Source organism: Epinephelus lanceolatus, chromosome 14 (genome assembly GCF_041903045.1).
Source record: "Epinephelus lanceolatus isolate andai-2023 chromosome 14, ASM4190304v1, whole genome shotgun sequence".
NCBI lineage: Eukaryota > Metazoa > Chordata > Actinopteri > Perciformes > Serranidae > Epinephelus > Epinephelus lanceolatus.
Genome location: NC_135747.1, coordinates 8,727,517 through 8,742,872, shown reverse-complemented (window position 1 = coordinate 8,742,872; position 15,356 = coordinate 8,727,517). Strand labels below are relative to the sequence as shown.

The 15,356-nt window shown below is 41.8% G+C and overlaps 2 protein-coding genes across 23 annotated transcripts in view; both read right to left on the bottom strand.

The window, feature by feature from the left end:
- Positions 1-10,296, bottom strand: part of tns1b (tensin 1b) — a 239,075-nt gene extending 228,779 nt beyond the window's left edge. For 2 of the 3 annotated variants that reach the window (XM_078174332.1, XM_078174336.1), the window contains exon 1: positions 9,748-10,290. In XM_078174332.1, coding sequence (XP_078030458.1) covers positions 9,748-9,846 — 99 coding nt within the window. In that variant the 5' untranslated portion in view covers positions 9,847-10,290. Of the gene's footprint in view, positions 1-9,747 lie in introns of all 3 variants that reach the window. The other variant, XM_033617654.2, reaches the window with a different exon arrangement.
- Positions 10,297-13,357: 3,061 nt separating this feature from the next.
- The window catches only part of LOC117251800 (sterol 26-hydroxylase, mitochondrial), a 31,824-nt gene continuing 29,825 nt past the window's right edge, over positions 13,358-15,356 (bottom strand). For all 20 annotated transcript variants that reach the window (XM_078174315.1, XM_078174318.1, XM_078174314.1 and 17 more), the window contains one exon: positions 13,358-13,868. In XM_078174315.1, the coding sequence (XP_078030441.1) occupies positions 13,737-13,868 (132 nt within the window). In that variant the 3' untranslated portion in view covers positions 13,358-13,736. The remainder of the gene's footprint in view (positions 13,869-15,356) is intronic.

Below are 15,356 nucleotides of genomic sequence, written 5' to 3'. Positions count from 1 at the left end.
CAAAAGGCACATCTGCCTCATTTTCGCTGTGATATCGTGATACTACTCAGAACCATGATATTTTCATTGGTATCATACAGTGGGATCCAATTTTGGTACCGTGACAACACTAATCTGGAGGGGGTTCATCTGCAAAAACGAATGAAAAACTAAACAACGATATTTGGTATTTGGTAATTGGTATTCGGCCAAGCGTTTAATATTATTCGGCTTCGGCTTCGGCCACAAATTTTCATTTCGGTGCATCCCTAGTGTTTTACACATACAGTTCATGTATGTGACAGTGAGACACAGCAGGGAGGAACTTCTGAACATCCGCAAAGTTCATCATGAGCTTAAACATAGCCTGTTGGACCCTGACTTTCTTCTATGCCTGGACCCAGCCAATTCTAGCCAGCGAGATACAGCAGCACTGGCCTCCGGTGAGCAGTGCAGCCGACAAACAGTGCGTCCAAGGTGGAGACGGGGCAAGAGAGGTAAACAGCCAGCAGATGGCATGCTTACCCATATCCTTCCAAAATGGTCAATCACTGCTGTTGACAAGACTTTCCCAATCCCCATTATTTGCCCTTCCACCTGTAGTCATTATTATCCACATTATGATTATTTATCAAAAAATCTCATTGTGTAATTATTTTGTGACAGCACCAAGTCAACCCAACAATATCACTGCAATATTGATATCAAGGTATTTTGTCAAAAATATCCTACTTGATTTTCTCTATATCCATCAGCCCTACAACTTGTCTAAAACTGATTCACAGGTTTTCTCTTCTTGTCTTTTGTGTGTAATTCAAAAAAAAAAAATTAAATGGGGGTATTAGGGATGGGGCCGATCCAATCCAGTATCGTATCGGGTTCCGATACCAACGTAATTCACGGATTGGAAATTTCCGATCCACCTGCGGAAATTTCCAATCAACGAGCCGCGTCTGTGCTTTCACGTTGTCTGCTGGAATGATATGATGATTGCTACATAGTAGTGTTGCACTGACCGAGGTACTAAAACATGACAGTACATATGATACCATAATGTTGGAGTACTGTAGTACTACGCACCTCAGGTACCACTACTGTGGGATAAGATCAAAGTCCAATCGCAAGAGGGTGAGTGTCCATGCGGCGTCCAATAACGCCGCGCGCTGTCCACCTGGCACTCGATATGCCGCTGCAGTGGTTTGTATCCAGTGACATTTCAGGTATGAACTGAGCTATTGAGTATCTTTAAGCAGTGAAAATTATTATTAATTTCTTTTTACTTGTAGGTTCAATTTGTTTATATATGCTACAGTGATTTGTTTTCCACAGAGCTCTACGTGCGAGCATTTTACTCACATTTGCGACTAAAAATAGTTTTGTGCGCGCAAAATAAATCATTCAGCACGCTGTGCGAGTACAGATTTCAACCAGCAGCAGAAACCTCCTCCAAATCCTGCCGGTTGTGGGTTGAACGGGGGTCACAGACACAGACGGGAATGTATTCCTGTCAAATACGGTGGGGGCTCATAGTGCTGCGCAGCGCAAGAAGGGCTTACCGGTGACAGCTCTGAAGTCCGACTCCAGGTCCAATAATGCCCTCTTCTTGGTGTCATGACTGCCCAAAAGTACCTGAACAGCCGAGCCTTGGCAGCACATAGGTATGTGGCGTGTCAGAGGAGAAACGAGCCGTTCACATTTCACTCTCTGCTTGGCAGGGAACGGTCCACAAACCTCACCACACTTTAGGGACCGTTCGTTACTTATGAAGGGACCGTCAGGGGAGGAGGGTGGCTGGTTGATTTTTATTTTATTTATTTATTTTATTTTGATCCCCCCTATGTTAATCACTTATTGATGCCATTTTTGAAGTACGAATAAGTCAATAATTAATTTATTCCACTGAAATATCATTGATGTATTATAGAAAAGTGATTTATCATTTTATAAACAAAAAAATGACAAAAGGCACATCTGCCTCATTTTCGCTGTGGTATCATGATACTACTCAGAATCATGATACTTTCACTGGTATCGTACAGTGGCAGGCCCGGACTGGCCCACGGGAGAACCAGGGAGTTCCCCGGTGGCCTGGCCCGCAAGTGGTCTGCTCTGGCCTGCCTGTCTTTTTTTTTTTTTTTTTTTAAAGGTGCGCTCTGTAGCGCAGCCTGCGCAGCACAGGTGGCCGTGCCAGCTGGCAGAGAGCCCGCCCGCTGTCAGAAATGATAGGTGCTTGTCAGAATTTGTCACAACGATTGGTCAAAAAGGGGTTTTTTTTGTAGATTCAAGACGTGATTAGTTTGTTTCGCTTTCTGTCCGCGCCCGCCCCCAAATCAGCGCGCCTGTAAACTGAAAGCAGCTTGGTTGTGGAGAGTCAGGTGGAGCAGAGAGCAGAGGGTGTGTATGTGTGCCTGTGTGTGCAGACTATGCAGTAGGAGCTCTGCAGCTCAGCAGCGCCGTTACAATGGACCGCAAAAAGAGGAAAGGTGGAGCTGAACGGGAGCGAGATTAAAAAAAAAAAAAAAAGGCCATTGAGGAGGCGGCGGCCAAATGTCATAAACTTACAGATATGTTCAGAGCCCCCCCCAGCCCCCAGCAGCACCGTGACGTCGTCAAATGATGATGCTGCAACAAGTAAGTTAACATAGAAAAGTAAGAAAACTGGTTATTCTCAACACGAGGTCCGGGGAGGATGGGCACCGACCCAAGGCCAGATAAATGATTGATGATAAGCTATAAGAGCCAAATTAACCCGTAAGGGTCCATTTGGTTCCATTTTGTACAGAGCAGCGCAGGCTGAAACAGTTAGGGGACTCTTATCTGTCTAAGTTCAAAAGTTTTCAATATCTATCTAATGTTACTGAAATAAGATCAGATAAGTTGAAGTTGCAGCTGACTTATATTTTTACGTGTTTTACTGTTGCATTGAATATGGGTGTTGCCATATTGATTATGATAAGCTGACATCAAAATGATTTGCTGACAAAATAATACAATCATGTTGTTTAGTTCAGTATAATACCCATTCATATAGGAGTCCTGGTTTATTGAGGGGCACATTTGGTGAGGGTAGGGAAGAGAAGGACTATGAGTAGGGTTGCTGTTAAAGTTGTGTTTAATAGAGTTGTTGTGTGACTGTTTAATAAATATTGACAATCAATTTGAAACCCTTACAGTTGCGTATTTGTTTTCAGGATGGGATTTTTCCTGTGAACAGGATTTCCTTCTTTTCTGACCTTATATTTACCTCAAGTTGCCTTTTGGGACATACATGCATACATATACGTACATATCATACTTGCCTGTAGAGAGGAGTTTATTACAGCCTCATATAAAATCAACAATAATGATAATAATAATATTAAAGCAAACAGAGCTCTGGTATCGGAATAGTATCGGTATCGGCAGATATCCAAATTCAGGTATCGGGATCGGATCGGAAGTGAAAAAATGTGGATCGGTGCATCCCTAGGGGGTATAAATTAGATTAAGAAGAACCTAATCAGAAAACTTTAAACCACAATGATGGTTGTTTTTCTGCAAAGGATAGTATCTCTTCAAGGTGTCCCTGAAGTAGTCTGCAAGCTGTGCCAATGCCATAATATAATGCATCATCATCTTCATTTAATGCCATTCTTTCAAATGTATCTTTGCAGTCATACTGTGCTCTGTCCGTCAGCCCATTTACTACCATTGTAAAACAACCCCTGGATGCAAAACACAGAGCGCACATTCTTCCTGAAGCCTACTGACGACCCCCTCATCTGGTTCAAAGTCTTGGTTTAGTACTTTGGTTTTACATGAGGGTTTTGCTTTCTGGTCGATTGTTATCGCTCTTCAAAGTTCTGCGACATGGGCCTCCCTGAGTGCTGCTGACAAGAGCAGCCAAACCCTCCTCTTCATCTGAGACACAAACCACAAGCATCACGCATACACAAGGAGCAATTACCACAGGAAGCAATTTCTCTGCACCTGAGCACACCTTCGACACAAACATCAGCATGAAAAAAGGGGCAAATGGTTTGCAAGGGTAGGGTAGGGACAGCATTTGGCAGGGTAAATAAGCAGAGACATTCAGCACAAGAAGCAGTGCCTTCAGGATAAATCAGTGAACAATTACATGAACTGTGTCTCACCCTTAGTCTTACTTTCTGCAGGATACAGAGCAGCAATGAACAGCTCCACATTTTCAAGCTGCTTCTAGAATGTTACTTTGAAATCGTAAGTGATTGTTTATACAGCGTGACTGACACTTGGCAATTTCACTTGAGTGACTATTTTCAACACTTTAGCACCACTTCATTACTTCAACCACAGCTCTGCTGGCTGGAGTCAGGGCATTCATTTCCCACAGCTCTCCATGTGCCCACAGCCCTACACGCCTCAGTGCCAGCTGTTTGTCTGTGCCACCAGACAACTCAGCATATCCAGGGATAGTCGTCCAAGATCTCCAGAAGTGTCTCTTTAGTGTTACTTCCCAGCAGCACAGGAATTATATAGTAGTTATCCTCAACTAGTGGTACTTAAACTTTAGGTATGTTGTTGTTATTAGGTAACTGGGAAAATTATGGAACATCTCAAATTAGAAAAATAGGAATTGGAAAAAAGGTTGGATAAAGGAACATACTGACATACTATTTGTATTGAGGATCCACAAAAGGGAAATCAGATATTTTATTTATTGCATATTTATTGTCACAATAGCCAAAAACTACCAGCTACAGTTAGGCAGTTGAGCAGTGGAGTCAAACATGAAAAACATGAAACTGAGCAATAGTTCAAACATCCAGCCACTGCCACCCCAAGTGTTGGTAGCAAATAGGGATGCACCGAAATGAAAATTTGTGGCCGAAGCCGAAGCCGAATATTATTAAACGCTTGGCCGAATACCGAGTACCGAATACCGAATATCATTATTTAGTTTTTCATTAGTTTTTGCAGATGAACCCCCTCCAGATTAGTGTTGTCACGGTACCAAAATTGGGACCCACTGTGCGATACCAATGAAAATATCATGGTTCTGAGTAGTATCACGATACCACAGCAAAAATGAGGCAGATGTGCCTTTTGTCATTTATGAAAAGATAAATCACTTTTCTATAATACATCAATGATATTTCAATGGAATAAATTACTTATTGACTTATTCATACTTCAAAAACAGCATCAATAAGTGATTAACATAGGAGGGATCAAAATAAAATAAATAAATAAAATAAAAATCAACCAGCCACCCTCCTCCCCTGACAGTCCCTTCATAAGTAATGAACAGTCCCTAAAGTGCGGTGAGGTTTGTGGACCGTTACTGACACAAAGACAGAAATGTGAAAGGCTCGTTTCTCCTCTGACACGTCACATACCTGTGTTCGGCTGGCTCGGCTGTTCAGGTACTTCTGGGCAGTCATGACGCCAAGAAGAGGATATTATTGGAACCAACTTCTCCGTCGCCCGGTAAGCCGATGGCCGCCGTATTTGACAGGAATACATTACTGTCTGTGTCTGTGACCCCCGTTCAACCCACAATCGGTGGGATTCGCCTTTCATTTCTGCTGCTGGTTGAAATCTGTAGGCTGCTCGCACAGCATGCTGAATGATTTAAGCCTATTTTGCTGCTCAAAACTATTTTTAGTCGCAGATGCCAGTGCCGTGACGGACGGATCGCCACATTGCCGACATTTCACTCCGCCCGTCACGGCATGCTGTTTGATTGCGTTATCAAAACGCCGCTTTTATTCGGCCTTGCTTTTAACTTATTCCACCGAATACCGAATGTGTGCTTTTTTGCAATATTTGGCCGAATATATTCGGTTACCGAATATTCGGTGCATCCCTAGTAGCAAAAATTAAACTTGGCCAAACCTTCTAAACAGACAACAAGACACCAAATTTAAACATTAATCAGAATCATAATTTTTCCACTTTTAGGTGATTAACAGTCTTAAAGGGAAACTTTGGTAATCTTTAACATGGGCCCCATTACCCCATGTTTTGTGTCTAATTGACTGATGGAGACAACAACCTTTGAAAGTGGTCCAGTATTGAGAGAAACCACTGCACCCAGCAATGGGAATTAGGCTGCCATGTGATCCCTTTGGGCAATTGTGCACCATCAATTTAGGTATATTAAAAGTGCTTGTTTTTTGCCACTGATAGGCTCAGATTATTATTTTCAGTGTTTGACAGCCTTACGAAAAGGACACTATGGAGAAATGACCTGTTCTTCTTTACCTTTGACCAGGGATGGGAATCACCAGAGGCTCCACAATATGATATTATCACGATACTTTAGTCACAATACAATATTACTGTGATTTTAGATGTGTTGCAATATGATGAGTTTTGCGATAAAATATATTGCAATTTATTACCTGTTTTCCACTGCAAATAATGTCCCCAACATGTAACATCTAATAATACAAAGTCTTCAGTCTGTTCATCTCACTTCAGTCATTTTTTGCAGCAAAATGTATGTAGTGGACAGTGTTGGGTAAGGGTTACTTTAAAAGTAATCAAAGTACATTACTGCGTTATTTTTTAAAAAGTAACCAGTTACTTTACTGCGTTACTCCCTGAGTAAAGTAACTCAATTACTTTAAAAGTACTTCCAACGTTACTCCCTGAGAAAAGTAACTCAAGCACTTTTAAAGTACTTTTGAGTATTCTACATTTCCTATTGGGCAATGGACCACAGGGTGCTAAGCCTACATTTTTTGTCTCCAAAATTAAAGTTATGGACCACTTGCCCTTCACTGAGATCCAATTCTCCCATCACAGCCGTCACTTTGACCAGTAGAAACACAGAACGATCTGCTGCCATAGACAACTGTATGACAACAACACCCCAGCGTTTTTAATATTTCCTCTAGGGATGTTACCACACAGAGTAAAAGGGGGAAATGATGGTGTGAAACAGCAGAGGCACTTTGTCAACCCGCTGAGTTAATGTTACTGTCATTAGCATCAAGCTAGCAAACAATGGTACATCCTCATGGTCGGACATAAAGTAATAACATTAACAAATAGCAGCGGGGCTTTTACTCACCACAACTGCAGAGGCTCCCAGCTTCATTTGAAACAGACTACATTATAGACGGTCCGTTATTTATTAATCCCTCTGTGTGTTTATATATTTACTTTTTATCCGCTCTGTTGTCTTTGTAAAGTTAACATATCACACCGTCATTTCAAACTCAACACTTGCTTCAGATTAAAAGCCCCTTATAATCTCGGCTGAGAGAATCCCTTCATTTTCTAATTAGGCTTTTATTCTGAAACATTTGTCAGAACTTCCTGTGGAAGATACAGTAGCTTGACAGTTTACGTGTGGCGCTTCAAATGTAGCTCCTGCCATCTGCTGACGCTTTTAGGTGACTACAACAACATGTCGGCTGGCACATGAACAGACACACAGTGACTCAAATAATAGTGAAAGTAATAAAAATAGGACAAGAATAACCCGATGACATCACACACGCTGTGAAAGACGACCGGGGATAATTGGTGAGTACCAGTGTGTAGCTTGTACCAGGCATAATGCAAGTTCTGAGTCTGAAATATGTCTGTCAGCGAGTCCTACTCCACCTATTTAGGCTCCACCATAGACAACGGCAGCATTTCTCCGACCACGTAGCGAGCCACAAGCTTCATGACTTCTTTCAGACTGATAGGTTTAACGTTATCTCCGTTATTAGAACCAAACGACAGCCGTTGCTGTTTTGGAGCTGAAGGACCAGCGCTCTAAAAGTAACGGAAGTAACTGATGTCTTGTTTGAAAATGTACTTAAGTATATGATTACTCAAACAGCAAACTAACGCGTTAGGTTACTCGTTACTGAAAAAAGTAATCAAAGTACTCTAACACATCACTTTGTAATGCGTTATACCCAACTCTGGTAGTGGACTGAAAAAGCAACTGATTATTCAAGTGGGCTACCTCAATTTTAATTTTTATTTGTAATATTAATAGTTAATTTCATTAAATACTTGGCACTGTGTGACAATACGATGTTGCCACAAAACAATTTTCCCCCACCCCTTCAATTCACTGATCCAGCCTGTTTATTAGAGGGTGTAAGCAAGTCTCGCTCGTTTGTTCCAAAATCTTGTAGACTTTTCCACATTGTCAAAATCAGCTAAATATTTAGTCCTTAACACTGACCTCCAATACAAAGAAACTCTTCCTAGCACTTCTCTTTCCAACTCTCACTCTCAACTTTTGTTTTTTCCTGCAACAAGTCACCTCTCACTAAATTTCGTGATAAGAATTCGCCTTGAGTGAGACTTGGTTACAATAACGCACAGACCAGCGAAGGCAAGGAAAAATGTTTGATTTCTCTGTAGGCTCCTTTCAATTATGTTGTCAGACACTCATAATAACAATATGAGCCTGTCAGTGGCAAAAACAAGTACTTTTAATGGATGTAAACTGATGGTGCGCAACTGCCCAAAGGGATTACAATGCAGCCTTGCAGCGCTCTCTCTCAATAGCAGACCAATTTGGAAAATTGTTTTATGTCTGTACTCGTCACTTTCGACACAGAAACACAGAAAAAGCTGCAGGGGTACACCACACAGAGAACTTTAGTAAACCAGAACCACAAGGACCACGGTTTAGTGAGCAGCTCTCTGGATAAAATGACAAGGGACCTTCAGTAACCATAGTGCATCATTAAATGTTGTTATATTATGTTTATTCTGCCATATGTATGACTAAATCAACTTCAGCAGGGTTTCAGCATTACCACACAGCTTTTGGGTTAATCTGATACTGTCTGTTCATGTTATACAACCAATATAATGTCATATTAGTTCTGTAAGTGGGGAAAAAGTCCTGAATCCTACATTAACTCCAAATAGGGAGGCTTGTTACAACCACAATCTGACACTTTCAAGATCAGGCTGGCACACATCACATTACAAGTGTTCTAGATGGAGAAGGAGCTGAGATGCTGATGGGAGTGTTGTTTACCTACATACAGAGCTTGGAAGACTTTTTCAAACATATCTAAGTGTGACATTAACTCTGATGGGTTTGGATTCATATAAACACAAGGCATGAGCTGATTATCACATTACAAGAAACACATCAACACTGGTCTGTTGTGTGAAGTGAGGTTTTGGGTCAGACAGGGGAAATCAGTGCAGGTCACTGACCACATTCCACAGGGCAGAATTTAGAGCCTCTGCCCGCAAAGCACTCTCATATTCAAATCTAACTAACCAACACAGACACACCAGCAGAGAGGAAGAGGAAGAAACAGTCTATTATTTCCATTGCATTAGTACAGGTAGGATGTGCTTTTTGTCTTGGAGTGCAAGCATGACAGAACTTGGGGTTCCTTTGCAGTCATTGTGGCTGATGGTTTACTCATTCACTCACAGAGGCAATGTGAATGCCTATAATGTCAATGCGTGTGCACAAACTGCCTCTTACTTATGCAACAATCACTAGCTATACTCTAGTCTACCATGTGAGATGGCTGAACATGCTTATTATTGCTGTTGATAGTCTGTGTGTGCTTTCAGAGAACTCAATACAGTCTTTGTGTTTAGTTTGTCAGATGGAATCAAAGGTCTTAAGTTCTTATCCAAATCCAAGTCCGACATACAGACAATATAAAACACATATTTACATGCAAATAAACATGTCCACCCTGCAGCGAAAACAACCTGAACAAACACGCAGCCCCCTATTGTCAGCCAGTGTTTTGACGCCCACTCGTGTCTGCACGCACTTGCCACCCGCGCGTTTCCAGCGCCAGCAGTCCTTACCTTTTTCGGGCTCTCTTTCTTCTTCTCCTCCTCATGCTGGTAAGCAGGCATTTGCAGAAAGTCCTCTTCACAGCAGATGAAGCTCACTGTGCATCCCATCCGAGCAAAGCCAGAGCGCACACGTCCAAACCCATTCAAACTAAACTTCACCGCTCGGTTCCCTTCTTTCACGCCTCAGCTGTGGGAACTTATTGTGACTTTACACAGCTCCAACGGGCGGTGTGGCATCACTGCGTTGTCAGTCGAGCACTGTAAAGAAGTTTTAAAGACGTCTCGATGAGTTTCCCTCCCACTTGTTTTCAGGCACCATGCGCTGGGTGATTGCCACACTGAGGTGAAATGACTTCCCACTGCAGACAGACTGTGGAGACAAACAGGTAGCCTGCAGCTCGCTCTCTCTCTCTCCTTCTTCTCTCCCTCCCTCTTCTTTCTCTCTCTCTCTCTTTCTCTCCCACCTTTACGTTTGCGTTTTCATATGGTTTTGATTGGTTGTTAGTTTGCCGCTCAAAACAGAAGGGCCTGATTGTTTAATATTCAGCCCCCTCACCCCCACAACTACAACTAAATATGCTCCAGTTAATTTGGTGTGAAAGAAAGTGACTTTTTTAAAATGTATTTTCATATCAGTTGGTGGGTCTAATGGGCCTGGAAGTCCACATGTGGCCTGTGCTCATAGATGACCTCCAGTCCTAGATGATTCACCAAACAGCTAAACTGAGATCAGTCGCTGTACAGTGCAAAAATCCCTTCGGTAACACTGAAGTTCAAGGGCTTTGTTTTTTTCATGCAGTTATGCTGCTCTCTGCTGGGTGGTTTGTGAAGTAGTTGTAAGAAGCGATGGGGAAACTTATTTTATTATTATTTAAAGGAGCAGTATGTAATTCTGAAGAAAGGTAGTTGATTGTTATGTCTCACTGTTAGTCATGGTTATGCTGATGCCATGGTCCTGCCTGATGCCTACTTCTACTGCTATTATTATTAGTCATACTTCGACTACTATAGATTTATTGTCACATACACACACTACCATATATTAAAATATACTACTATATATGCTACCAAAATATTTTATTATTATTATTATTATCATTATTATTATTATTATATTACTATATTACTTAAATTAATGTTATTGCAGCTATTGTCATTACTGTCTGTCCTGCATCTCTCTCTGCCTCTCCCCCTCTTCATGTATCATTTTATCATATGGATTACTGTAACTCTGTCATGTTGATCTGTTCTGTACACACAACATCTATTGCACATCAGTCCATCCTGGAAGAGGGATCCCTCCCCAATTGCTCCTACTGAGGTTTCTGCCATTTTTTACCCATTGAAGGGTTTTTTGGAGGAGTTTTTCCTTATCCACTGTGACGGTCCTAAGGACAGAGGGATGTCGTATGCTGTAAAGTCCTCTGAGGCAAATTGTGATTTGTGATATTGAGCTTTATAAATAAAATTGAATTGAGCAAACACGGAAGTCCAAAAAACTGCTTTAAGTGGCCTCTTGAGGCTAGCTCCAACAGCCATTTGATCCCCATCGACCCCCATCTTAAAATGGCCATCTTTACAGTGGAACATGTTTATAACAGGTTTGTACATGTTTACAGCCTGGTACAAAAAATGGTTTTGGTCTCTATAGCTAATTTTCCCATTTATGACAACTGTAGGGGAGGGTGTTTTTTATGTGAATCACCCATTTACATTTTATTAAGGCGTGAAGTTACACATAATTAAAGGCAGGCTGCTTTGAGTGATTGTCTGTCTGCCAATAGTGTCCAAGCGACAGCCTCCAAGCCTGAAAAATGAAGCCAAAGTTCAAGTGCCAAAAACTGCAGTTCATCAAATGGCCACTTGGGGCTGTCTCCAAAACAGAGTAAATCCCCACAGACCCTCAGACATGTTTTGCAGCCTGGTGAGAAAAAAAGGTTTTGGTCAATAGCTAATTTCAACATTCATCATAACTGTACAGGGGCTCAAAGTTATGCATATTTAAGGCCACTTGAGTGACAGGCCGTCTGTGAGACGGCACTACAGTCTGTGAGTCAGATCCACCCCTCCCTCCTCCACAGTTTCAGGCTCTCGATCAAATGTGGTCACTTCTGGCTCCAAAAAAACAAGATGGCAACGACCGAAATGACAAACACGAGGCTTCAAAACGGCAGTCCACAAACTAATGGGTGATATCACAGAAGCTACGCCTATTATTTATACAGTCTATGATAGTGTCTTGGCGTCTTGGTCAGATCCACCCCTTTCATCTCCACAGCTCCAGCCTCTTGTCCAAATACAAACATTTCTGGCTCCAAAAAACATGAAAGAGCAAGCTGTAATGTTGGATTCGTGGCTTCAAAATGGGAGTCCTAAAAATCAATCTGTCATTTGATTTCAGTCAATCAATTTATTTGTCACATGGAATTGTAAAATATGATTTCAGTGAAATGTAATAGTTGTCTGTTCTGTCAAATTGCAATGGTAGTAGTAATAGATAAATGTCAGTGTTTAGAACAGGCAGGGTCATCATTTAGTATCCTTGTGGGCTGAATGTAGAAATTCTTCCGGAGCCTCTCAGTGTTGGTCTGGTGTATCCAGGACCTTCTTCCCGATCTCAACAGGGAGAAAAGGCAGTTATCTGGGTGGCTGGGATCTTTAATAGTTCTCCTGGTCTTATTACTGCTGAACAACTACTCTTTGCAGAGCCTTGCAGTCCTGTTTGGTGCTGTTTCTGCACCACGCAGAGATGTTCCCTGTCAGGACACTCCTGCACCTGGTCAAAATGCCACTGTATGCTACTGTATGTTTATATAATTCAGTCTGCCCCTAGGTCCCTGTGTCACCACACCCCTGTGGGCCACTTTTTACTTCCGCCTGCATTGCCATTCTCCATCCATCCAACAGAAGACCCCAGACTTTCCTACCTGTTCCACTCACCTCACTCTGTCATTCACCTGCTCACCTGTGTCCAATTTTCCTCCTCAGCCCTGCAGTATGAAACTGGTTCATTTCCTTGCATTTCCTGCCAGATTGTTTCTGATGCTTATGCTTTTTCTATCAAGCCATCTGAACCTGAGTCCTAGCCTCAGCCTCTACCTGATCTGTTCCTGTGTTTTCTTGTTATCTGTTACAATAAAGGATTGTGTTTAAGCTCGATGTATGACGTTTTGGGTCTCCAAGGTAGGCTAATGGTAAAGACTGCAACAGATATATGAGCAAGAGGGTCAAGGTTCAAGGTGAAATGATGTGATGAAGTAGTACATAGGTCCCAATTGTATGCATATTTCATGCAACAATACATACTTTGTAAGGGCAGCTGCAGTATGCACTGATAGTGAAAACGCATGTGATTTGGAATGCAGGGAGTCTGTTGGTAATAGCATACTTAATCCGTCATTTAGTAGCCATATGCATGTCTATGTATGCCATTCTGAACACCGCCTAATTAAGTGGTGGAGGGATTCAGTTTCTTGTAAACAACATTCCCGAACTGGTTTTTCAGCTGAACAAGGCTCTCTTGTGTTAACCTATGCATCACATTCATGTCACTGGAATCACTGGAGTCGTTGAAGAATTTACAGTCTCAGATTTGGCGTTTAAAAAAATCCATTCAAGATTGTTGTTACATCACAATGTCTTTATTGAATTGCAGCAATGTAGGTTTTAGTAATGAATACAAAATATACAAGACTGTATTGTGCGGTGCAAGGTGCAACCATATGGTTAGACATCTGGTATATTAAATTTGCTGTGAAATTACCTGAAATAAGGCTGGAGTTATTCATTTGCAGTTACTTAAAGAATGAATTACAAATTTTCAAAACACACACATTGAACAGATTCTTGCCTTCATTGTGAAAGTGCTGTGAATAATCATTAAATCATGAAATACAGTGTCAACTTTGATTTTAAATTAAGTGAGCCAGGTACAAGATCAGGAAACAGCAAACATACTGATTACAAGATCTTTCTTTACTCTTTATTACAAAAGCAAATTAAGCTGCATTTTTACATCCTCTGTCCACAAAATGTAGGTTAAGTGGTTTGTCTGGTACCAGAACAGTGCGGTTGATGGATTTCAGCTCTCCCATCGTGGGGTCTGGTTTTATTTCAAAGCACCTGATTATCTGGAGGAAAAAGAAAAAACTGAGTTAATGACGTCACTTTATTATTAGACTTGACTGAATAAGGCCATGTCAACATGCTAGTCTTTTATTTGTTGCATTAACTACACAGAAATGTGTTGCTGGATCATTTGCAGTGGTTTTTTTTGTTTGTTTGTTTGTTTGTTTGTTTGTTTTTCCCATGTGCCTTACTTGCTCATGTGTTGCTCACAGCAATAGCCATCTTCTGTTAACTTTAAAGCTGCACTTATCAATATTTTCATGTTAAAGGTACAATATGTAATTTCTGCCACTAGAGGTCTCTCAATCAAAACAATGACAAACGTTGGACTCTGATGACAATGTGATGTAGCATGGGAGTTGTTGTCTTCATTATTAAAGAGTAAAGTTGGTCCGGCTGGTGGGCGGTGCCTGGTACTCTGTCTGACTGTACCCAATATGGTGGCCAGGTCAGAAATGTTTTCTTTTTTTTTTTTCAGCTAAACAGTATGCTAAAATATGTTTCTGAAAACATTTGTGGTTAGAAACAGGCAATGCAGTAACAGAATCTTGATTCATATTTGATCAGCACTGCATAGTGTGACCACAGTTCAAGAGCCGTGATTGACATAATTGATAGCTGTGTTGGAGACTCCTCTGCTCTAATTGGTTGTTTTGTTAAATAGGCAATTAATTATTAAAACATATACATATATATATATATATATATATATATATATAGGAGCAAACAACATGGAGGGACAAGCCCCTACATGGTGCATACCACCATCAGATAGCAGAGGGGGCTGATCAAGAAGACCTAACAGTGGCTGGAGAATGCTGGACTGACAGACAGCATGGGGGCCCTAATCATTGCAGCACAAGAACAGGCCCTAAGCACAAGGGCCATAGAGGCCAGGGTCTACCACAGCAGATCAGACCCAAGGTGCAGGCTGGGCAAAGCTACCCCTGAGACGGTCCAGCACATAGTGGCAGGGTGTAAGATGCAGGCACGATCAGCGCACATGGAGAGGCACAACCAAGTGGCTGGCATAGTGTACAGGAACATCTGTACCTAGTATGGACTCGAAGTACCCAAATCCCAATGGGACACACCACCGAAGGTGGTTGAGAACAATAGGGCTAACATCCTGTGGGACTTCAGCTTCCAGACTGACAAACAGCTGCTGGCTAACCAACCGGACATAGTGGTGGTTGACAAACACCAGAAGAGGGCAGTGGTGGTAGATGTGGCAATACCAACTGACAGCAACATCAGAAAGAGGGAACACGAAAAGATGGAGAAGTATCAAGGGTTGAAAGAACAACTAGAACAGATGTGGAAGGTCAAAGTTGACATGGTCCCTGTGGTAGTAGGAGCACTTGGGGCTGTGACCCCCAAACTGAGAGTGGCTCTGGCAGATTCCAAGAACAACATCTGAAGCCTCAGTCCAGAAGTGTACAGTCCTAGGAACAGCTAAGATACTGCACAGAACCCTCAAACTCCCAGGC